The sequence below is a fragment of the Acyrthosiphon pisum genome, chromosome A1 (genome assembly GCF_005508785.2).
Source record: "Acyrthosiphon pisum isolate AL4f chromosome A1, pea_aphid_22Mar2018_4r6ur, whole genome shotgun sequence".
NCBI classification, from domain to species: Eukaryota; Metazoa; Arthropoda; class Insecta; order Hemiptera; family Aphididae; genus Acyrthosiphon; species Acyrthosiphon pisum.
In genome coordinates this window covers 64,742,072-64,766,214 of record NC_042494.1, presented here as the reverse complement: position 1 = coordinate 64,766,214, position 24,143 = coordinate 64,742,072, and the positions used below count along the sequence as shown (strand labels likewise).

At 31.0% G+C, this 24,143-nt stretch overlaps 2 protein-coding genes across 3 annotated transcripts; one reads left to right on the top strand and one right to left on the bottom strand.

Moving 5' to 3' along the window:
* The first annotated feature begins 4,349 nt into the window (after positions 1 to 4,349).
* LOC100169006 (28S ribosomal protein S5, mitochondrial) lies at positions 4,350 to 9,112 on the top strand. Its single transcript, XM_001950121.5, has 7 exons — positions 4,350 to 4,580; positions 4,683 to 4,805; positions 4,956 to 5,081; positions 7,161 to 7,388; positions 7,469 to 7,899; positions 8,251 to 8,508; positions 8,698 to 9,112. Exons 1-7 carry the CDS (start codon positions 4,508 to 4,510, stop codon positions 8,821 to 8,823), a joined length of 1,365 nt encoding a protein of 454 aa, XP_001950156.2. The 5' UTR covers positions 4,350 to 4,507; the 3' UTR covers positions 8,824 to 9,112.
* LOC100160088 (peroxidase) lies at positions 8,861 to 20,716 on the bottom strand. Of its 2 annotated transcripts, none has more exons than XM_029487379.1 (12): positions 19,573 to 20,716; positions 14,754 to 15,054; positions 12,985 to 13,193; positions 11,309 to 11,676; positions 11,021 to 11,207; positions 10,748 to 10,966; positions 10,519 to 10,666; positions 10,290 to 10,446; positions 10,039 to 10,209; positions 9,358 to 9,556; positions 9,185 to 9,290; positions 8,861 to 9,112 (listed from the first exon to the last, which is right to left on the bottom strand). In XM_029487379.1, exons 1-12 carry the CDS (start codon positions 20,150 to 20,152, stop codon positions 9,028 to 9,030), a joined length of 2,730 nt encoding a protein of 909 aa, XP_029343239.1. In that variant the 5' UTR covers positions 20,153 to 20,716; the 3' UTR covers positions 8,861 to 9,027. The 2 variants fall into 2 exon arrangements, with proteins under 2 accessions (XP_029343239.1, XP_001946672.2); XM_001946637.5 differs by having other exon boundaries at positions 10,748 to 10,945.
* Positions 20,717 to 24,143: the final 3,427 nt, after the last annotated feature.

Here is a 24,143-nt window from a genome sequence, read left to right as displayed (position 1 = left end):
TCTCAGTTTTTTTAAAAATATTAAATTTTGTAGTAGTGTTTAAACAACGTAGGTATGGCATGCGAACAACAACTGAAATAGAAAACCAGAATAGATCACAAAAATTTCTGTAAAAGAACATACGATTTATCAATTGACCATATATAGGTACTGAGTACCTATATAAGTTCTATGGATTTATCATATAATATATTTTATATCATCTATATCTATGGCAATCGCGACCGGTGTGTAAATTAACGATTCTATAATAATTTCGGTGAACAAAAAAAATAAAATGAGCCAATAATAGACGGACAGTTTGTTAAGCAGTACTGCAGAAGGTATATAATATTAAAATATAAGTTTATACCACAAACTCGCAGATTTCGTTACCTTCAGGTTATTTTTATAAAATAGATACTTTCAAGTTTCAGTTCGGAGTGAGATGGAGATAGATGAAGACAGAAGATTGCTGTTTCTTTGGGGTTGTCACACCAGGGGCGTGATTTTTTTTTGGGGGGGGGGGGGGGTGCAGGGTGTACATTTTCACCAACTTTTTTTTTAAATGCCTTCTTTGGCCTGCCAAAAATAAATATAAGCACCGTGTTTTATATTATATAAATTTTATATTTTTAAAAAAAAATATGTATATTGTACTAATGTTTAATTTCCAAGAATGTTTGGTGTGATTTTGTGGTCCCACAATATTTATTATAATTGATAAAATTAAAACACAAACATTGTGAAGAAGAATACCAATAAAATAAATTTCTGGTTTTATTCAGCTAGCTATATTATATATTTTGAGTATGCAGGGAGAAAAAATGTTTAGGTTAGGTTCAATTAGGTATTTTATATTAAAGGTGATTTATACTAATACATATTTTATATTTATTTACCAAGTGTAAATACCACTGTACACTGGTATCCACAATATAAAATAAATACATTAAAAGTACCTATACATAGTTCATCAAAATATAACAATATTGTGATATTTTCATACTAATATAAATGACATATTAAATAAATGATACAAATATTCAACAGTTTTTTTTTTTTTTTCATTCTACCGAAAAACCGTAATACCGAAAACCGTGGTACCGGAAAACTGAAAAACACTGAAATGATATGCTGAGGGAGTAAACAATTTTTAAAAAACATTATATTACAATATAGCCAATATGTTATATTATTATATTTATTTTAAATAGAATCCATTTTAATTTATTTTATTGCATGGATCGAGCGATTCTGGTCTTGAACACGGTCTGCAGGGGGGCGGGGCATACGTGAAATAGGGAATGGTAAACAAGCCGACCCCGCGTAGCGTTCCAGCCTACATTCCGGTAAACGTTTACATAATACCACCTTGGGTCTAACATCATATTGATCGAGTGTCGCTTCTATATTGTTCTATACTTCTATGCAATAACCATAGGATAACCATAGACCTTATACTAATAGACGGTACGTGGTAGTAGTTCCGGTGTCCAAGCGTGACGGCGCTGATCAAGGTAGTACACCGTACACCGCACATGCGCATTAGATGCATACAATACTCTGTATATTACTGTATATAATATATATATATCACTGTAGCGTAGACCGCACCACCCACCCGCATCCCGCCTGGATGTTCCGTCTAGTAGTATAAGGTCTATGAGGATAACCGGCATAACTGATAAGACTGAAAACTGTTCAGCAAATAACCGGTATACCAAAAAACCGTCACCAAACGGCAAACAATACTACGGTTTTTCGGTAAGCACCGGTATTACGGTATACTGTTGCAGCGGTATTTATGCAAAAACCGGTATACCGGTTTTGATGGAATACCGAAAAAACCGTCAACCCTAGCCCAGTACGGCTCCAAATCAGTAAATCAGTAAATCAGCAGATCAGTAAATTAGGCAGTAGCTTGTTCATATTAAGAACAGGATTGGGAATTCTCGCCAAGCAAAACCTTTTTTTCAAGAAACACAGCGTTTGCCTATAACAATTAAATAAATTATACAACTTTAAAATTGATAAAAAAATGGCAAAAAAATATTAGTACCAACTCACACTCTTCTCTCTAGATATATTATAATACTAGGAACTATACTGTTTTTGATGGAGTTCTATACAGTTTTTATTTGCGATGAATAAAGATGGGTCAAAATGACTGGAACATAATACAGTAGACGCCGCTTATAAGACTCACTTTGGGACCAGCACAAAGTGAGTCTTATAACCGAATGAACCTTATAGGCGAAGTGGAAAAAAAAAATTAATTAGGTATTTATAAATTTTATTTCACTACATATTTTGCTTTGATTTTAATACATTAACACATATTACATATTATATACTTTATTATTGAATAAATTTAATAATCCCGATAAAAAAAACTAAAATTATAATAGGTAAATATTACATATAAAAATTATTATACGTTATAAGGTACCAACAGAAACTAGAAATAATCAACACGAATATTATTTAATTTTTCAATACCAATTTATTTCTAAATTATAACCAAAAAAGTTTATTTTCTACTATTTATTTTACGAAATTTGAGTCTTATAACCGAAGTGTTGAGTCTTATAACCGATTTTTTTTTAATGTATTTGGATACGTCCGGACCGTTCCAGACCGTTCCAGACGATTTTGAGTCTAATAAGCGACTGAACCTTATATCCGTGAGTCTTATAAGCGGCGTCTACTGTATCAGGCTATGTTTTGTAATGTTGCCTACATTTAAACCATTTTCCTTTAAAAAATCTAACCATTTTTCCCGTATTTCTGGATCAGCAGAAAATCTGATAAAAAGTAAAACTTAAGAGTACCTATAGAAAGAAATATTTATTTAAATTAACTATTAATTCAGTGGTCGGGACGCTACTAGTTTTTTGTAACGTTCTATCGCTACAGTTACTCCCCCCAAAAAAATAGCTCGCTATCGCTACTTTTTTTTAAATAATCACCAATTAGATTGTAGGTAGCGACAAAATAATGATAATTTTCTCTAGCTAACCAGAAATGTTTAGCACGCTATAGTACTTCGCTATCTAAGGGCCTAAGGCGTGATATAGAGACGCTACGTCAATCGCTACAAATCAGTGTTTGGAAGGAACGGATTCCTGGAACGAATTCCTTTTTAAAGAACGGCACGATGAACGAATTCCTTTTTATATAAAAAGAACGAGAAAATGAACTAGTTCTTTTTTTCAAGGAAAAATAATAAAATTGTTCGTTCCTTTCTAGTTCCAATAATTTACACAGATAATTATGTAAATAATTGAAATGAAGATATATTTTTTTTTAATGTGTATTATGTATATTGCTAATTACTAATTAGTGATCGTTATCGAGTATCGACGTTAAGACAATCGACATACGTTGGCTAACAATTTTATTTTGAAGAAAATCTCAAAATAAAATTGCAATATATGTACCTACCTACTTGTACTTATATATTATAATTAAAAATTAAAGAAGTATGTATATGCAAAATAAAACATTAAAGATTAAATAAACATTTTTATTTTATTTGGAACTAAAAAAGGAACTCGTTTATTTTCCAAAAGAACGACAAAGGAACGAATTTTTTTTTTAAGGAACTTGCCAAACACTGCTACAAATAAAGTAGCGTCCCTACAATTATTAGCGCGCTATCCCGACCACTGCTATTATATGTTAATAAAGTAATATTATAGACAGTCGTGGCGGTCAAATGGTTGGGTGATGAGGGGGATAGATCCCCCCCCACATGCATTATTTTTCAATATTTATAACAATTTATAATTAAGTATATTCTATAACGCATTAAATTTTTTTCCTAAAAACAAATTATCAACTATTGTTAATTTCGACAGAATGTCAGAATATGTTTATACGTGTTTATATGACATGCCTATATAATTATCCAGACTCATATCTTGGAAGTAGGAACTACTAACTAGGATTTTATTATTATTATTAATGTATAGTTGTTTACGCAAAAAAAAATAAAATATGGGAATTATCCGAAAGTAGCTCCAGTGCCCAGCCCCAGGTCATTAATTGGTTGAAAACTTGAATATTGCTTATTAATTATTATTTGTCATACCTCATAATATTTAGTTATCACCGAGATTCGTCTTTACTCTCTCGTACTCGTGTTTTCTACTATGTGTACTAAAGTGTTGTGTACCTGTGTACAGTAACCGTAGTGTACTAAAGTGTATCTATTATACGGTCCAAACCATAGAACAACTACCTATTCAAACCTGTGGTAAGTGATCAACACTGCATCAGCCTGCTGCTGATAATCGGCCCGGTCTGTAATCTATTCTGTGATAATGTGATAAAAGAATATTATTGAGATCATAGATATTAAAGAATCATTGAAGTATTGAACCCGTGGTGGCGGACGGCAGATTGTGACTTGTGAACGATTTTATATTATTAATCATTTTTCATTTTTTATTTTATTCTATAAGATAGATTTTTGTTAATTTTTAAACTAAAAAACTATGGTAATATTACATATACAAATAAAATGATGTCTATGCTGAAGCGACTGCTTTCTCCTAAGAGTATTAATATTGCTCAAAGTGTGGTTTCTATCAAACGTAAGTAAATTGTAATTAAAATGTATCAACTATTATATAGTGACTTCAATATCGCGTGCAATATATATTATATTTTTGCCTTGTACATTTATTAAATTATAGGCCCTGACATTTTGAAAGATTGTACTAGATGCTATAGAAGTTTAATTGCGCCTCAGACTAGAGTAGTACAGTTTCAATCTGTATGTGTTCAGCAAGTGCGTAATGAAAGTTTTTTTAAGAAACGTAAGTGTCATTAATCATTTTTTCCTCAACAATTTATAATTTATTTACTATATTATTTTAATACTATACTTATGTATCTGTTTAAATAATAAATTACAAAAATCCCCATCGTCCATAAGTTATTAATGTGTTAAAATATTTTATTTTTAGATACGGCTGAACACATTTGGAAAAGTGTCACAAGTGTAAGTAATGCTGGTAAAAAACGTGGTCGTGGTAAAGGTGCTGGTAAAAAAAGAGCAAAAAATCTTAATAGAGGGCAAGTCATTGGTGTAGGTAAATATCTATTGTTTTTCGTTTATGATTTACTAAATTAGGTTAATATTAATATTTTCTTTAATTTGACAAAATAATAAGTTATTATTAATAACTAATAAATTAAGTTTAGTTTTTATAGGTTTATCTTATAAACTACCTATGTTTAGTGTAAAGACACCCGTTGTCAGTAGCTATATTAATCACTTTACTGTCTTTTATAAGACTAAACTAGTGTAACAACCAATTTTTGGTCAGACACTCTAACTACACCCTTTGATTTTGATGAACCGGTTTTCATTGTTAGCGTCAAAATAATCACTTAACTGTGTAAATCTTTGCAAAAGGCAAGCTAGGCATTGTTTTGAATAATTAAGTGATGCTGCATTACATTAATTTGGAACGCATTAGCCACACCCAATGGCGGAGTTGTACGATTCTATCTACAGCCTTCGTACACACACAATAGCCCTCCCAGTGGTGCCGAACACGTATGGCTAGTTGGGTAAATACCCAGAACTTTTTTAGATGGTAAGTGACCAGGTGGGTGGATGATTACTTGACATATTATAGGTATAGTATAATATAGTGAAAATAGTAAATAGTAGGTAAAATGAATTACAGACAACGGGCATACAGACTACTTGCTATTTAATTACTTTACTAATTAACTAAATTCAGTTGACAAATCTCAGAGCCGAAAGCAGTGGAAGTATGCAGTATGCACTGGTGTTAGCTGAGTGGCGAATGGCGATGCATAATATTAACAAACCCCGCACACTAGCTAACTAATTTAACTATATAATTAGTAACTATTCTACTGCTTCATGCCTAGTAATAATAGCATGGTAGTAACACACGTGTTACAGTCGTTTTCCAAGTGCATATTTTTTTAAAACTATTTTTAAACTATTAAAAACAAATAAGGTACGCAGAAGAAAAACAATATTTTAAAGAAAAAGAGCAAGCAAGTACGCTCTTCTGTACATATTAGGTGTTTAGAGATTCACTGTAATGGATGTGTTAAATTTGAAATTTATGATATAAAATCAGGGATAAAATCTCTGTATACGAAAAACAATTCTGAGGAGAGACAGTCTGTCAGCCTATAGTATTACTAAATATTAAGTAAAAGAAATTACATTTTCAAACTTTTTGGCCCAATTTTTAAAATTTTATTGACATTTATAAAAAAAAAAAATTAAACAATTTGAAATTTAAAATGATTGTAAACAGCTCAAAACGTCTCAAAATATTTTCAACATTTTATCAAGTATATAAAATTATAAAATAAACATTTGATGTAAATTTCATGTGTACACGGTTGTTTGTTTTTAAATTACAACAAAATAAGGAAACTGTTCCATGAGAAATCGAGTAAATAGCCAATGTCATACAAATTTGAATTTCAAACTCTCATAAAAATGTATTTTGACATTCCGATATACATTTTTGTTGTTGTTAAAAGTCGATAAACTTATGACATAAGAGGGATCTTGCTTTAAATTTGAAAATCTTTGACAAAAAATAAAAAATGTTATGATTTTCAAATTTTCAAAAATTATTTCTTCAGACCCTCATAAAAAATTATAGAATTACACACATCATCAAGATATACATCATTGTAAAATCAATACATTCATTGCTCCAATTTTAATCAATTACCTGTTGGTTTATGTTATCCGTTTTGGCCAGTACCAAAATGATTACATTAAGCAGGGAACACTATAGTTGCCAGTGACTACTCAGTGTGTATAGTTGCCAAAATTTGTTCTAGGAAATCAGAAAAATTTACTCCAAACCCCCCTTAAAATAAATCTTACATAGGATTGCCCCTGTATTTCATTTATTACTATTTAAAAAAAAATTCTCGTATTTTAAGGTAGATGGGTAGGTACCCAAAATAAGAGTTTACCCTAGTGTTTTAAAAAAGGTTCTGCGCCACTGAGCCCACCATCTCTTATATTAAAAAGAGTATTTTTTATCACAAATTTAAATATTATTATAGATATTGATCCCATGTAAAATATAAAATCTGAGATTTTATGCTACTATCGCATGTTTATTTATATTAAATAAAATATATATTTTTAATAATAGGTGTTGACAATATGATATGGCCTGGACTCAATGCTCCTATAATTAAAGGGCGAGATCTAATAAAAAGAACTAAGTTACCACCAGATCCTGAAAGACAAGCTCGCCTTGTTAAGCTTAGAGATTCAATGGGTACATTTAAAATGTTAAGACTCTTACCAACTGAACGTGGATGGTCCGGATCCAAAATGCCTGGTCGCAGTATAGGACCACCGGATCCTATAAATGAATGTTAGTATAATTGTCAGACTTTAATATAATTTTCCCTAATATGTATGTATTATATTTTTTTTATTATTATTTGTTAACAGATAACTTTGATGGCTTTGATACTAAAGTGTTAGAATTCAAAACTGTATTTTGTATGAAAGCTAATGCTGGTCGCTATAGAAGAATAAGTGTTGTTACTGTTACTGGTAACAAAAATGGTTTAGCTGGTTTTGCTTTAGGCAAAGCAGCCGATTCAAGAGCTGCACTAAGACGAGCGAAAAATAGAGCGGGACAAAAATTAATGTATATTGAACGGTATAATAATCATACCGTTTATCATGATTTCTTTACACAATTCTGTAACACTAGAATATTTGTGGAGAAAAGACCTGAAGGTCATGGATTAATCTGCCATCGTGCTATAAAAACAATTTGTGAAATGATTGGTATTAAAGATTTGTATGCCAAGGTAGAAGGTTCTACCAATTTACAAAATGTAGTTAAAGCATTCTTTTTGGGCTTATTAAAGCAGGTTAGTTATACTTAAGGTTTGTGTTAATATCTAAGTACATATTTTATTTATTAAATACAATTTACCAACTTACACTAGTGTTAAGAAATTTTATAATTTTATAATTACTATTCATTATTTAGTATATAATATTATTTAGATACTTGCAGTTTTCAAGTATAAACAACACTATACAGTGTTCAAAATTGCTTAGTGTATTTATAAATTATAATTAGGTATACATATTTACATTTTTTGGGTTTTTGAATACATAATAGTTTGAGCCCTAGCCATATATTTTGAGTAATTTAATGTTTTGTTTCATAAAATTAATTCAATTTAACATTAAAAAAAATAAATATTTGTTTACAGAAAACTCATCAACAATTGGCTGATGAAACAAATTATCACCTAGTAGAATTTAGAAAGGAAAATGATTACTTGCCAGTAATAGTAGCATCTCCAAAAGGACCTGTTCAGACAGATCCTAAAGAAGCTCCTGATTTTTTGCAGTATGTGATGGATAATAAAGTAAGGTTGCGGAAGAAGAAATCTTTACCATTTTATACCAAAAAGACTCATTGGTATATTAAAGAGAAAAAGATTGAAATTGTTAGAAACATGGACAAGGTACAGTTGACAATAAAACAAATCAGTGGCATACTAACTGGGGGAATAATCCTCCTCCCTCCCTCATAAAATAAAAATTAATTTCTAAGTATGCCACTGGAATAAATGTTATTTATTTATTATTTATAATAGATTAGTTCTAACTTCTAAATAATTAAACTATTTTTTTATCAATTCTTTTATTATCAGGCAAAATATAACTTATTGGCTGAGTATGGTGAAATAAGGAGTTTTTTGACTGATAAATATCCAGAATGTAGACCAGTTCAAAAGAAATCATTTTCAAAGCAAATTGATGAAGATGAAAATCAATGAGGAATTTATAGTTTGAATATTAAAATATTTATAATAATTTGAATGTTTTGCATAAGTTTATTTACAATTTTTGTAATCTACAGTGATTAATATTCAATTTATATCAAATGAATACCATCAATGCTTGTTCATTGGTTCATTAATCCTCTTTTTGTATAACAATTTTATTTTCCGATTGGTGTGGAAGTTAATACAATTTCAAGGTTATGGTACTGCCGTTCTTTCTCCAGCCCATGCTCTTAAATCCACTTTTGGTATAGAAGAACTTGCACAAGCTACCCTTTGATTCCTGAAAACCATAACAACTATTAGTTGTACTAATATTGATACCCAGTAAATAGGTATTGTATAAAATTATTACAAAAACGACGGTTTTAAAAAAGCCAATGGTTGAATGAGGGCCATATCATCAGAATTATCACATAATAATCTTGCTAAGCTACTCTTTCTGAGTTCTTGTAGTTGAACTAAAATAATAATTGCATTAGGCATTAGCTATATAATATAAATGCAATGATTGTTAAATTTAGTTACCTTGATCAAAAGACGATGGATGACCGCCTTCTTCGTAGAAAAATCTGTCACCACGTCTAAGCCTAGAAAACTGATCTCCAATGATACATACAAAAGTTGGGCCAACCAAAGCATCTTTCATCGGCTTTTCTGAAACTCCTCCAATGTATAAGTCTATTTCATCTACTGAACCATACAACCTTGCAAGTCTAGTAATAGTCTGAAACAAAAAAAAAAAAATTGTTGACATTGATGGTAATATTCTATGACATTTTAATTTATTATCAGGATAGTGAATTTATTGATTTTTTGATATTTATGAATTTAACCCTAAATTAATAATAAGACGTGAGATACATACTTCATTAAAATTATAAACATGTTTAGCTTAGACTCTTGGTACAACATTTTATTTACCATATTTAAAATATTCTTGCATATAAACAAAGGCCGAAACATAATATTATTTTATTGCATAATTTGGAGAAAAATAAGGATTTAGCATTTTTTACTCATATAAAAAGTTGATGTTGATATATTTTTTTTCATAATTAGTTACCTACCTTTCAAATCAAGACAATAATTTTGTGAATTTACCTTAGGTAGGTATTTAATTTATTTTGCATAATTTCGCATTTTATGGTGGAATTTTTATTTAATTTAATTCATAGTCCTGAATATTGGTATAATAGTATAATGTACTTGTGGGTCCATATATTCTTCTAAATCGTTCCAGTTTCTTGCTTTTTCATACCCACATACTTGTCGCCATTCATTGTACGGTGGTAAGCCATGGTCACGCCCTCTTTGTACATTCAATGCTACTAGATCAAGTCCAAAATTTAGATTACCTTGGAATAAATGATCAGTGATCTAAAGAAGTAATGTATAATTAAAATACGGTAAGTAAGATTAGAAAGTATGACTAGTGCTTAGAAAATTGTCCAAATTACTTCTTTAGTAAAAAATCTATCAAAGTTTTGAGAACTTTGGAAAGATATTCCTCTGATAAAGTCATCTAAAGCACCTTCTTTATATAAATTAAATGGTGCAAAGTGCTGTTTACTGAGTACAAGATTTTCTCTGATGTTGCCAAATTTTCCATAGCCACTAAAATAATTATAAACTTTATTAAATTACACTCTAATAAAATTATTACACTCCGTCTATAAATCCACTTACTGGATGTTTCCCTGAATAAGTGTGTGGCCAAACCGATAAGCAGCAGCCGCAAAGGCATTGGTTATTCCAGCATTCAACTCAGGATCGTAATTCCTTGCCCATCCACTTTCTGCTGGAGATAGCCCAAACTTGGCCATGTAACTTCTACCTGTACCAAGGAAATCGTTAGAACTGAGTATTACATTTCGTTGGGTTTCCATATATGATATACGTAAGAAGGTAACCTTACCTAAAATTATTGGCAAAAATTCATTGTAGGTTATGTGTTGCAACTGAGCAATTATTATTCTCCGCGTTTCTTGGAATATTGCTTCGTCGCTCCAACGAGGGTTCAGTCGGGACAATTCGAAAGCGATACGATTATGTTCGCGTAGCCAAATGGTGTGCAATAGAGCTAAATCTATTTGTTCGTTTACTCGTCCGTCGCCTACGTAAGAAATACACATACCTAGTTATATAAAATATAACTAGTCAACTGTCAAGACCTATATTGTCTACCTACCCGCTTTAAAACAAGCTGATCTGCCCGTATCGTCGGAACACTCTGAAGGATTTCCCGGCAAAAGCTGCTTTCCTCTGATATTTTGCGACTGCAGAGTGCCGCCTCGGAACGTTCGGAGGCTTTGCTGAGTACTCAACGAAGACCCGTAAATATTGGACCCATCGAGGTAAGCTGTGATTTGGTTCATCTAAGGATAAAGTCATAAAACGTTCGTCCGTGTTTTGAATATAATTTTAGTTGCGAGTTTGCATAGTATATTTACTTCTCTGTTTAGATAGTTTTTTTTACCTGTTCCCTAGGTCCGAAATTACATTCGGGACGTGGCGCAGGCAGTGATCTGACGAACTCCATGCATCTCTCGCCGAAAGGCGCGAACATGTGATCGTTACGGGGGATTTCTATCTGGAAACAATCCGGATGCCGTAGTGAATTTTCGATTTCTCGTCCATTCCTGCAACACGATATCCCGCTACCCATTTGACCTCTGCTTATGGGTGTGTGCGTCGTGTCGTGGTCTAAAAATTGTCCCCACTGCATCAACAGCATTGTGTAATTTTCAGATGGTGAATCCACGTCTTGCGTGAATGTGACGCTCACTTGTCTCGCACTTGGCAACGGCGACCCGTTGGCTGCTCTCGACCTCGGTGAATTCACACCTAAGTGTCGTATATTAATAAAGCTGGTATTAATTTTTAATTCAAATTATAGCATTACAGATAGGTATGTTTTATATCTTATTATCTAATAGTCCCGTACTATCTGTTCTATCGCCTATCTCTACACAATATACCTATTACTTATCTATTCTCGTGGTCCGTATAGACAATAATTACGATTTAGGGTTTATATAGGTACAATTTATTTCATAATAGCTAACCCGCAGTCTTGTAAAGTATCCGAATAAATGTATTCAAATAAAAGTATTTGAATACTTTTTTTGTATTCGAATGCTATTTTAGATACTTTTTTTAAGAAGTATTCGAATACGTATTCTGAATACTTTTATTTGTATTTTTTATTCATTAAAAAAATACTTTTTTCCGATCCAGAAAAATAGTTTAAAATTTGTGACAAGACATATTATTATAAATCATGAACATTAATTTTATTCTTTAAACGAAATATAATATTGGCCCATGATATGATTATTTTTATAAACACCAATGTGTTGTATCCCGTATGGGCCAGTATCGGCCAAATCATATGTGGTGAAAATGTATAAATAACTTATGATTACGTTATATGTTTAATTATTAATTAATAAATGTTAAATACCAATCATTCAAAAACTAGTTGTGAAAAAAAGTATTCTGATAGTATTCGAATACTTTTTAAAGTATTCGAATATGTATTTTGAATATATTTTTTAAGAACTATTCGAATACGTATTCTGAATACTTTAATTCTCATTTATTCGAATATGTATTCCGAATACAAAATAAAAGTATTCTTTACAAGACTGCTAACCCGCAACAATTTATAATAGGTATAGGTCTTACATGCTACTGCTTCTGCAGTATCTAAATAAATAGTTTAATAATATAATACATAACTACAAGTACCTAGTACTAGGTTACTTTAGTAGGTAGTTATTAATTATTATACTTGTGCCGGGTTGCTACTTGCATGATCAATACGAATATAATACCACAAAATATTTGATGAATCAAAAGTGAGCTAATGGTCCCTAACTCCTAAGCATGATTTAGTGGCCCATAATTGATCCATTAAATTGTAGCAAACCATTAAAATAATCATTTTTTAATTATATTTATTTAATTATTTATTATAATATATAATAATTATTAATTAATAATGATGTGATAAAATAATTACTTTTGCATTATTTTAAGAAAAAAATTGTAAATTATTACAATGGTTATATATATGATTGAAAATCAGGTATTTTTCTACTGATTATAAGACGTAAAATGTTTTATTTAAAATTGAGTCTAGGCACTTACCGTCTCCATACTTTGGAGGAAGAATTCTCTGTAAAGCCGTACTAGCTCGTCCCCATAGCTCGTGTTTGATGTTATTACAAGATCCATCGGTTGATCTATATTTATGAGGTTGACAAAATGATGTCCTGGGACAAGTATCACCAAGTACCGTGTCCAGAATGCTGAAGCTCGGTAAGGCAAACGTACCTTGCTCACGTGTTAAGTTGAAACTATACAATGATAAGAATAGGTATAAACTTAACAATTTTAATAGCTTATAACCTATAGGTATAGTTGGTAGACAAACACTGAAATACCTATATGAAATATCAGTGTATCACTGTATCTTAGTATCTTACATAGATTTATCATGTATGAATTATTAATAAAACTATGAATCATAATTAATTAGCCAATATTATCCAAGTATACGATTATTAACGTGTCAATGAATCAAATATAATGTAATTTTCCTTATTTCTCTATTATTTTCTTATAAGTACCTACCCATAGATAAAGATAAAATACAATATATAGTTTTTAGTTTTTTCAACTTATAATAAATGCCAAAAATCCTTCAGGCGTTGGTATAATTATATAGTCCATTATTGGAAAAGGAACTTATTATATAATTATTAAAATGTAATAGCAGTCAGCTAGTCAGGGTTAAGTAGGCGTCTCAATGAGTCTTCAGACTTCATATAGGTAACGATTATTTTGTATACATAGGTAATTCATTAGTTTTTAAATTCGTCTCCATGATGATTCTTATACACATACAGATATTCGATTAGTCTACATATACAAATATAGGATGCATCACAATCATGGGTCGAAACTCTTACCTACATCGGGCTACATCAGTATATCCGATAATTAATTACCTATAGGTCAGCTGGTAACCTAAGGGCTCAGACAAACAATGAGTTAAGTAAGTAAAAAAAAAATGTTATATACACAAGCACACTGTAATCACAATCTCATTACTTTATTCTATCGCATTAATATATATATATCATGTTATATGTAGTCAGTGGCGTACCCAGGATTTTCGAATGGGGGGGGGCTAAACAAAGTAAATCAAAATTTAACATCATCTTAACAAACAATTTTCAATAAAGTCTTATAGCAGTTAATTGTAATATTTCATTATTATATACTTTTTATAACACATACATAATATATTAGTGATATATTTAATTAGTAGGAAGTAGGGACTGATTTATTATAAAAAATATGTTATACGATTATTGCTTATAATAGGTCGTTGTTACTTAAGATAATAGTACGTTCAACGTTGTATTCAACACTGTTTTTAGGAATATAATGGTTGGTACTTTGTATTTTATAATATAAAATGTATTCCATAACACGGCCAATGGGGGGGGCTGAAGCCCTCTAAGCCCCCCCCTGGGTACGCCACTGTATGTAGTATAATTTTATATTTAGTATTGTGAATATTGCATAATATAGATCCTACCTCAACAGCAATGCCTGCACCATCGACTACCTATATTATAATAATTTATTCAAATTAAAAAAAAATGTGTACATGTGTTTTCGATAATTTAGTATTTCTATAAGAACAATTAATGAGGAACCACCGCTATAGCTTGTTCCTAATTTTAGGTTGGGTACCTGTACAAGGTTTTTGGCATAAAAAAAAGGTTGCACCACTTTATAGTTTATAGTACATTGGTAAAACCTATAATATATATAATACACCTGTCACCTATTATCTGTTTTAATATATTAGGTTCAAATCAAAATTTATGATATAATATGCTTACTCGTTTACGAGCCCCACGCTGGCATCTACGGATTTCTGGGCCTGTTCCCCTTGGGTGAGGGTCTCGTTGGTGGTTGGGAAGAGCTCCTGGTGCCACGCCGCGGCGCTGCCAGTGGGCACCAATATCCGTTTCGTGAACAGCGACGTGACAAGCACCCGTCGCTCGTTAAGGCGCTGCAGGGCGTTTGCCGCGGCAACATTCAACTGTTCTGACGTGAACGGCGGTATGTCGACGGGCGGCGGTGGTGGTGCCCTGATCACTCCCGTAACCGTGGTTGCAGCCGTCATCGGTTGGTTGATGGCTATACGTACGACACCGCGGGTTCCGAGAAAAAATTTCAAAAAATTTTTCATCATTAGGTATATTACAATAATTCAACATTCTTGTCAGACTAATTTAATGTTAACTAATCGCGGTTGTGGAGAGTATAATAAAGATACCTGCAATGCGCGATCAAAGCCGAATTAAAACTACGCGAGATTAAGTATTCGACCCCAAAATATATTTTACGGTTACTTAAATATTACAATTTTGTACAATTTAAAAATAAATTAATAATTAATTATTAATGAGACTATCAAAATAAATGATATATTATTATGTACCTACCGCCTATACATATATTAACAATAAAATAACAACAGACAACTCGTCATAATAAAAATAAAGTACCTATATTATATAATTAATCAAGCCTGGCCTAAACGAGTTAAAAAGTTAAGGTTAAGTTAAAAGTTAAATTAATTTTAACTTTTTGACTTAACTTTTTAAAATTTAATTGTCATTAATTTAATTTTTAACGAGTTACTTTTAAGTTTTAAGTTTTAACCAACTCCAAAGTTACGATAATTTATAAATAATTAAAAAGTAAAAATAATAAAATTATTATTGACACGAATATTGCATATTGCATGCGAACATTTACTTTTTATTATTTTAAACCATATTACTAGCTGTAAAAAAAAATATAACTTAACTGAGTTAAAAAAATAATTAGGACAACTATTAACTTTAAGCTTTTTTAAATGTTTACTATCAAATTAACTTAACTCAATTAAAAATTATTATTAACTTTCCCAGGCTTATAAATAATGAATGTTTCATCGCTGGATCCCAAATGACTTATCCCTCGTCATATTGTGCTTCTTGAGTTTTGTTTATTATTATGTTTATTTCTATGTATACAGTCATTTCTTTTACTTATTGATTATTGTGTTTATAAATACAGATCGTAAATTGTCTTAAGAGGACGCTACACAGACATTTTGTTGTGTCCGTCTTACAAGTGTGTAACACCCATTTAACGCTCAGCAGATCACGTTTCATAGCTCTGATAGTTTAAAAATCAGAGTAAATTGTCCTCTTATAAAATGTACAGGTAAGATTATTATCAAAGGTATCTTATAGGCTTTTTGGTATATTATAATTTTAAAGTGAGTTATGAGTATTTTAAGATGTACAAACAATTAAAAATGTATTAGTATCTATGTATGATTTTATGAATGTATTACGAATTTAAAATTTAATAATTTCTCATGATACAAACATTTATTATTTTTAAAAATTTCTTTTGGTTGTGTGCATGAAAATAATATTTGTGAAAAACCATATTAGCCCCTTAAATGTATGGTCTCCGGGCTTGGTCGCAATCACCCAATAATAAACAATAATATTATATACGTAATATTATATATCATTAAAGGAGCTATGAAATAATGTATTATATTATTATGTCTTATGTGTGCGTGTATGCGATATATACGCGCCCTAGAGCTCATTAGCATGCGAAACCCGTTTGGGACCAGTTATATTATTATGAATTATTACTGTGCGGCAATCGGTGAATCCATAGATCAATGACTCCTGAACAAACGCGTATATATGCCCACTATACGAGTTATTTATTTCTTCTGTTCGAGTTTCACATATGACATATAATTTATACAATCATACCTACGGCTTTTATTGCAATAATTCTAAAAATGCGGCCGTTTCACATACCTATTATATAGGTAAACATACAGACATACAGTTCAGTATCCAGTGGGAGTAGTGGGACCCATTATCTTCTCGAAGAATAAATAAAAAATAAGAATAAATAGGTGTCCGCAGTGTGTATTTATAGATGATCGGGATGCGTATGCGTGGGTAACACAGGTGGTATAGTATAAGGAGACGGGAGACCTACCGTGTAAGGTATAACCTAACTGTACCTACAGCTTAACACCTAGCTTTATATAGTATCCATGTCTATATTAAGCTATACTTCAACGACAGAGTTATTTTAAACTTTATATAAAACCGCGTTCCTGAAAAGTGACGACCAATTATTGCGTACCTATTTGTCGGTTTGCTGCAGCAGTCTATATTATAACGTGGTCCTTGATACTCGGCGAGTATTTGCATATTCGTCATTTCCGACGCAGACCTTGCCATTGTTAATGAAATCGTAGAGAACATAATAATCACGAGCAATGATGATTATGCATTTTTAGGGGTTTTACAATATATTAAAATTTTCCCATATCAGTTTTAATTTTAAATTTGATGAAACGAAAACAAATACTGTATTAAAATTATATTTTTGTTAATGGATAAACAAATTAATTTGCTAACCGTTCTCCCTATAATAAATTGACAATGTTTTATAAATACTAAGCATAATAGTCCATTTGGTGAAACTTTTAACGTATGTCATTATCCCAATAAATGTTGCCATTTCAAAACATTAGACATAAATGTGTGTACAAAAAATAATAAAAACCTACTAACAATCTCTTTAATTATGACACTGAAAAAAATTTATACAAACGATAGACAAAATACTTATTTCAATATTTTATTAAATGTGCTTTTAAAATAATTTTAACAATCTTTGAAAAGTGAGTATTAATATTTATTATTTAATACTATAAAAATATTAAATTGTATAATATTATATCTTTGTTGTTTTAATAATAAAATTATGTATGACGTAGGTTGTAGGTAGGTGGAATTATTTAAATTATTAATATATTGTTCATTGACTTTAAATTAATTATACTTTATTACAGTTGATATACATATAACTAATGTTTAATTAGTAGTCGAATAGTTTTAAGTAATTTTTTTTCTATATCAATTAAATACTTGCTTGCATTAATGCTATTAAAATATGAAGTACCTATTAAAACTATATAAGGACCTAATGACTTACAATAACCTAACCTACAATATATAACTGTTAAAGATATTGAAAGTATGGTGATTTTCTGAAACATGGTCATTTTGATGTGCAATTTCGATAACAATTTAAAAAAAAGTCTTATTGAGATCGTCTTTCCCACAATTATTGATTTTATATCCCATAATCTTAAAATATTTATAAAAAAAAGTGGACGATTTTTGATGGGAAAATCAAAAATTTGGTAAAGTATACTTAATGATAAATTTAAACCTGGTTATACAGAATTTGTATCCCTCCATTTTGCTCAATCGGTACGTTGGAATTATAACACATTTAAATACCTAAATATTATATTGCAACTTGCAAGCGTGTTATACAAAAACGGAAAATCCCTGATTTCGTCCCCATAGCTTGTATTAAATGGTGAAGAGTCGAAAAGTTAATATCAAATAATATATTATTATACTGCCATACAAGACTGGGCAAATTAATGATTTTTTTTTAACTCAGTTAAGTTGAGTTAATATACAACAATAACAAAAAGTTAAAAGTTAATTTAACTATAGGTTAACTCAGTTAAGTTAAAAGTTAATCACACTTTTTGTTAACTTTTTATCGAGTTAAAAAAAAGTTAATTTGTTTATACAACGCTAGCGTACTTAATTTTTTTAACTTTTTTTTTTTTCCAACCCAAAACTAAATTATAGACTATAGTGTTTTTTCTTTATACAGTATTTCCATATGTTAGATTCGAATGATATAAATTTTAAACTTTAAACAATTTACGATAAATATTTTTTGACGTGAAAACGAAATAGACTGAAATAGTAAAATATAATAAAATTAAAAACAAAATAAATTAACTTAACTTACTTCTTAAAATGAAAAATTAACTCGTTAATTTCACGTTAATTAAAAAAGAAATTTAGTAAGTTAACAGTTAAGTTGATGAAAAACCAAAAGTAACTAGTTAAATTAAAAAGTTAAAATAAAATAAACTTTTTAACTTAACTTTAACTTAACTCGTTAATGCCCAGCCTTACTGCCATATGATATGAATAGTCTACAAACTCAAATAGATTATTATATATTTTATCATATATATAATATATTATTATTATTATTCATATCCGACTATAATATCATACAAATATATAGGTAATTAGTGTTACCAATTTACCTAAAAGGTAAAAAAAATATTACGATAATTATTATTAATTATTATGCATATTTTATAACAATTTTTGCAATGGATTTCACGGGAAAATAGCCTTGTAATAACTATAGGTAGGTACTTACTAAATGATCATTTTAATATAATTAAAATACATTATATATTTTTTTCTTGATTCCCAGACTATCATTATAAATAATGCTCAAAGGTTTCATTAGATGTGTTTTCAGTATTATTTTGAAGAAATTCAAAGAATAACCTACTAGATATTATTTTATTATTTATTATTATTTGAAAAACAAAACGAGAGTGTTATTCATCAAACTAGAGATGACGGAAACTTAAAACGCAAATGTTGTGATGTTCGAAATTCAACATTTTAACCGAGAATTTTAGTCAGTATATAGGTAATGTCTATAAATATAATATAATATTATATGCTTATAATAATAATGTCATCCTAATTCCTAATATATTACCTGGGTTACGGTTTTTCGGGGGACAACACACCCCGAATTCGTTGACCGCCAGCTTGCACGGTTGTTTTTTGAGTTCGGGAAGTTCGGCGTAAAATGACAAACAGCTGACAAGCGGCCGACACGTTCCCGACTCGCCGCTGACCGTTTTGCATGATCCTTCGACGTTCGGCGACTTCCTGAATGGTTCCTCGACTTGTGGGGCCGGCTGCGGTTGCTGTGATTGCTGCTGAACCGGCTGCGGAGGCTGCTCCTGCAGTACGGTTTGCGCCCCGCTGAGCCTGTCTTGTATCCTCTGCTGGAGGACCAGCTGCTGCCGCTGGATGTCCCGAAACGCCAGCACGAACTGTTCCTGTTGCTGGAGCAGTGAATCCCGGAGTTCCGGGTCCTGCGGCCTGGCCTCGAGCGCCTGCTGGACCTGCTGCAACTCCACCTGCACCTGGTTCTGCTGGAACTGCAGCTGCTGCTGTTCGAGCTGTTCGGGGAATATTTCCGTGAGGAAAGGCCTCTGCTGCTGTTGGGACCGGACCGGCGCGGCCGCCAGCAGCAGGAGCACCAGCAACGCGATCGGGATTCGCGTCATGTTGCGATTCGAATGTGCGGACGTCTACTGAAGACTGAACCGCGTACGGGCGGATCACGACGACGACGGTGATGACGATAATGATGCGGTGATGAGCCCGCCGCGATTCACGTGGGTCGAGCGGCGGTCGTCCAAGGTCACGGCGCGGCGCTCATGCTGTGTGTGTCGTGTCTTACGATATTATATTATATATGCATTGCATATACCTATAAAGAGGTAGATATGCCTTTTTCGCCCGCGTACCACCGTACATGTGTGTTTGTGGCGAATTTTTTTTAACGTTGCCAAAACCAAACCGGTAACCGGCATAATATGTATATAGCTAGTATAATATTATATATCTAGTAGTATAGGTCCTACTTGCCGATTCGCCGCCGTCCTTTTTAACATTAGTTGTATTATAATATATTATATTATAAGTTATAACATATCTACGACATGGAGAAAAACCTACGAATATCGCAGTTTGCAACGCGGCCCGGATGACCTTGATATAATAATTTTTTGCTGCTGCAATATCCGTAATAAATTACATAATACGATACATTGCAGTGATTCATCCCTATTTTTTCGTTTTATAGTCACTCATTGAATTTGTTCAAATTCTAATTTTTGTAATCGTGTAACTATTATAGTATTATCACACAAGAAAAAATGCTTAGGTATATATATTATAGATTACACTGAAAATCAATCTTGCCCAAAACGTTTCACTGCTGGGTGACTTATTTCATCTAGGTATCTACCATAATATGTCTAGTAATCTCAGTTCAAACGGGTATGCGATTATAGGTGCCTATACAGTAAAACCCAGTGGCGCAGGAACTATTTTTCATGAGGGGAGGCAAAACATAAAACACCTAACAACTATTATATATTTATTTGTGATTTATAACAGAAAATCTTTCTTTATATTTTATTCTTTTAATGTTGATATAGGTAGTATATTATAATATAATAATTATAGTATAATACAAATATAAATACACTATATTTATACATTAAAAATTAAAACAAAACATAAAACATATTTACTTTATACCTGAAGTTATATTCTAAAGTAACAATATATACAAATAAAAATTAAAATCACTGGCTAAACCAAAACACAAAATTACGTGAAATTAAACAAAATATAAATCCCTGGCCACAACACGAAACATCAAGAAAAACAGAAATAATAATAAACCGACTAAGAATCGGACACAGCCACATCACACACGGACACCTTATGAAGAACCAACCACCAACATAATGCTCCACATGCGGAGTTACCCTCTCAATAAAACATATTATAACTGAATGCCGATCAACCGAAGAAGCAAGAGAAAAACTCGACATACAAGCCAACATGTACGAAGCAATAGGACCTGACTGTCAACCCGAGAGAATCATAACATTCCTAAAGAACACCGGAACAGAAAAATTTATTTAAACAAATATCTAGTCATAAGTAATAATAACCCCCCCCCCCAATTATTGTAACCAAATTGTAAGCCAAAAATTAAAAAGACACTAACAAAATCATGTAAAAAGCTAATGGCCTATGTCGCCGAAGCTACACAAAGATCAATAAAAAAATAAAAAAAAAAAATAAAAATTATTCAATATGTTTATTATGCATTATGTTATAATTATAAATAATAAATCGAAAGTAATAATAATAATAATAATAATAATGATAATAATAATAATGTTACGCACATTCGTACATTCATGAAAATGAGACCAATTTTGAATACCTACGTAAACTATAAATTAAACGAAATTTACGATTCTATACCCTTTAATTTTAATGTAGTAGCTAAGGGGGGACAAAAGTATACTTTTCCCCTCTTGGATTATATCTGAGGGGTAAATTGCCCCCTCTGCCCCTCCTTATCCGACGCCACTGGGCCACTAAAACCTCCTCATAAGTTATAACAGACTCCTTATAAGACTGAAATCTCCTTAAACCGAAAAATCATGATATTTGCAGTTGGTACCCAGCGATTCCAATATATAAGGAAGTTTTACTGTATATATTGTACATACCTAATTTTTATTTTTATTTTTTTTTAGATTCTGAATGAATCAAGGAATATTAATAATTATACGTGTTTTATATTTTTTAAGAAAATTATTTCACGCCAAAGCAGTGTTGATCAGATATAATATGTAGAGACTAGAGAAGTAGTCAACATTTAAAATTACCGGATCGATATAGAATTATTATTTTTTTTATTCTATAAATAACCAAAATACATTTTATTCGTAAGTCGTAACCCGTATTTGTCTGTTTATTATAAATTGTTTTTTTAATTTTATTTTAAAATTTTCTGAAAACTTCTAGTTTTTACTTTTTTATTTTGTACCATCGATACCTACAATGGCCGATGTCCAATCATTAGAGAGCTATAAGGCATGGTAACTAATATTAATATTATTTTTTATAGAAACGCATTTTTCTAAAGAAAGTTTTAAAAATGCATTACCTATGTCCTATAACACGTATATATTTTATTATATTTAAATGTTTAACGTTTACGTATTTAATACCAATGATGATTTAGATGTCGTCGTCTATTCTTATTTTTACGTCAATCGTCAAGGTCTCATTCAATAATGTTAATAAATTCATTTTAATTTCTTTGATCTGTATAGGCGATTATTTTAAAATGACAAATCCTCCACATTGTGCAATAATATACTGGTGAATATAATACAATATGTTATATGCATACGATGTTGCGGATACCTGTGTATATGACCATTATATTATTATATAGTATGATAACATATTATAATATATGTATATAATATACATTCATAGGCGTAGTAGATATTATATTATAATAAATTATAGATACTTATTGTTGTACTCGATAACACCTATATGGCTATATATGATACTGCATGCAGGAATACAGACTCGCCTACGTGTTGGCACGTATTGACATTGGTAACCCAAAGCCAGAACCCTATTACATATAGTAGACCGCGAGATATTTTTGCATGATTCAAGTGCATAATAATAATACATTACGTTTAATTAAAAATCGAAATGACAATGGTCGATGTAAATTTTACAATATAGGTATCATAATACATTATATTATAACTATGCGCCGTGTATAGTAGGTACTAACATATGTATACACCCGGCTGTGATATAATATACACCGTGATTCACTGGGCTAAGGTCACGCTTACCATATAGATTATAGAATAATTATTATAGTTAATATTATAGTATCACGTGCCAATTAATGTACATATGTAGTAAGCATTAACGCAGTAAGGTACCTAGATGGCCGCAATGGGTATCTACCTAATTTGTGTTCACACAACACATAATAATATGTATTATATGCACCTATACGGCTATACTATAATATGATATCAGATATATTTTGACATTATTTCAATAGTTTACATAAACAACGTCATATATTTATTGTTTGTGTAGTGTGTGTGTGTGTGTATAATATATAAACTATGTGTTCATAATAATTATATATAGGTATATAATATATTATACACAACAATAATATTATAACGTCAACGCATTGTGTCTGATACAATATGCATGTGTTTCAGAAATGTTTTCTTGCCTGTTGAGAGGTTGTACACATACATTCATACCTTCATACTTCTATTATTGTTCGACGTTCGTTCAGGGATTTCAATCTGCGATTAAGTGCCTATGTGTAGGTATTAGTCTCTGTGAAACATATCCGCGGCCTTTGTTTTTTGTTTTATTAGGTGTTGTTCATTAGTCTCAATGCTATGGATCGACCTATAGTGATAATAAATAAACAAAATAACTTATCGTCTAACCGTGAACGTTAATTATTATTGTTCAACTATATAATATATACATACGCCTCGGCCGCACAATGATATTCGTAATAGGTAATATCGGGCGGCGACGATGACGATGATCCCGAAACCTTGTTACAAATTTACAATGGCACGTAGAATAACTATTATTTATGTATCGATGTATCAT

Excerpts from the sequence above, each read along its gene's own strand:
- LOC100160088 (XM_029487379.1), bottom strand. The coding sequence starts at position 20,152 with ATGACGCGAATCCCGATCGCGTTGCTGGTGCTCCTGCTGCTGGCGGCC. Across the intron at positions 11,208-11,308 it reads ATTTCGGACCTAGGGAACAG|ATGAACCAAATCACAGCTTA; the intron begins GTAAAAAAAACT and ends CTTTATCCTTAG. Across the intron at positions 10,447-10,518 it reads CTTATTCAGGGAAACATCCA|TGGCTATGGAAAATTTGGCA; the intron begins GTAAGTGGATTT and ends TAATTATTTTAG.
- LOC100169006 (XM_001950121.5), top strand. The coding sequence starts at position 4,508 with ATGATGTCTATGCTGAAGCGACTGCTTTCTCCTAAGAGTATTAATATT. Across the intron at positions 7,389-7,468 it reads ACCGGATCCTATAAATGAAT|ATAACTTTGATGGCTTTGAT; the intron begins GTTAGTATAATT and ends ATTTGTTAACAG. Across the intron at positions 8,509-8,697 it reads TTGTTAGAAACATGGACAAG|GCAAAATATAACTTATTGGC; the intron begins GTACAGTTGACA and ends TTTTATTATCAG.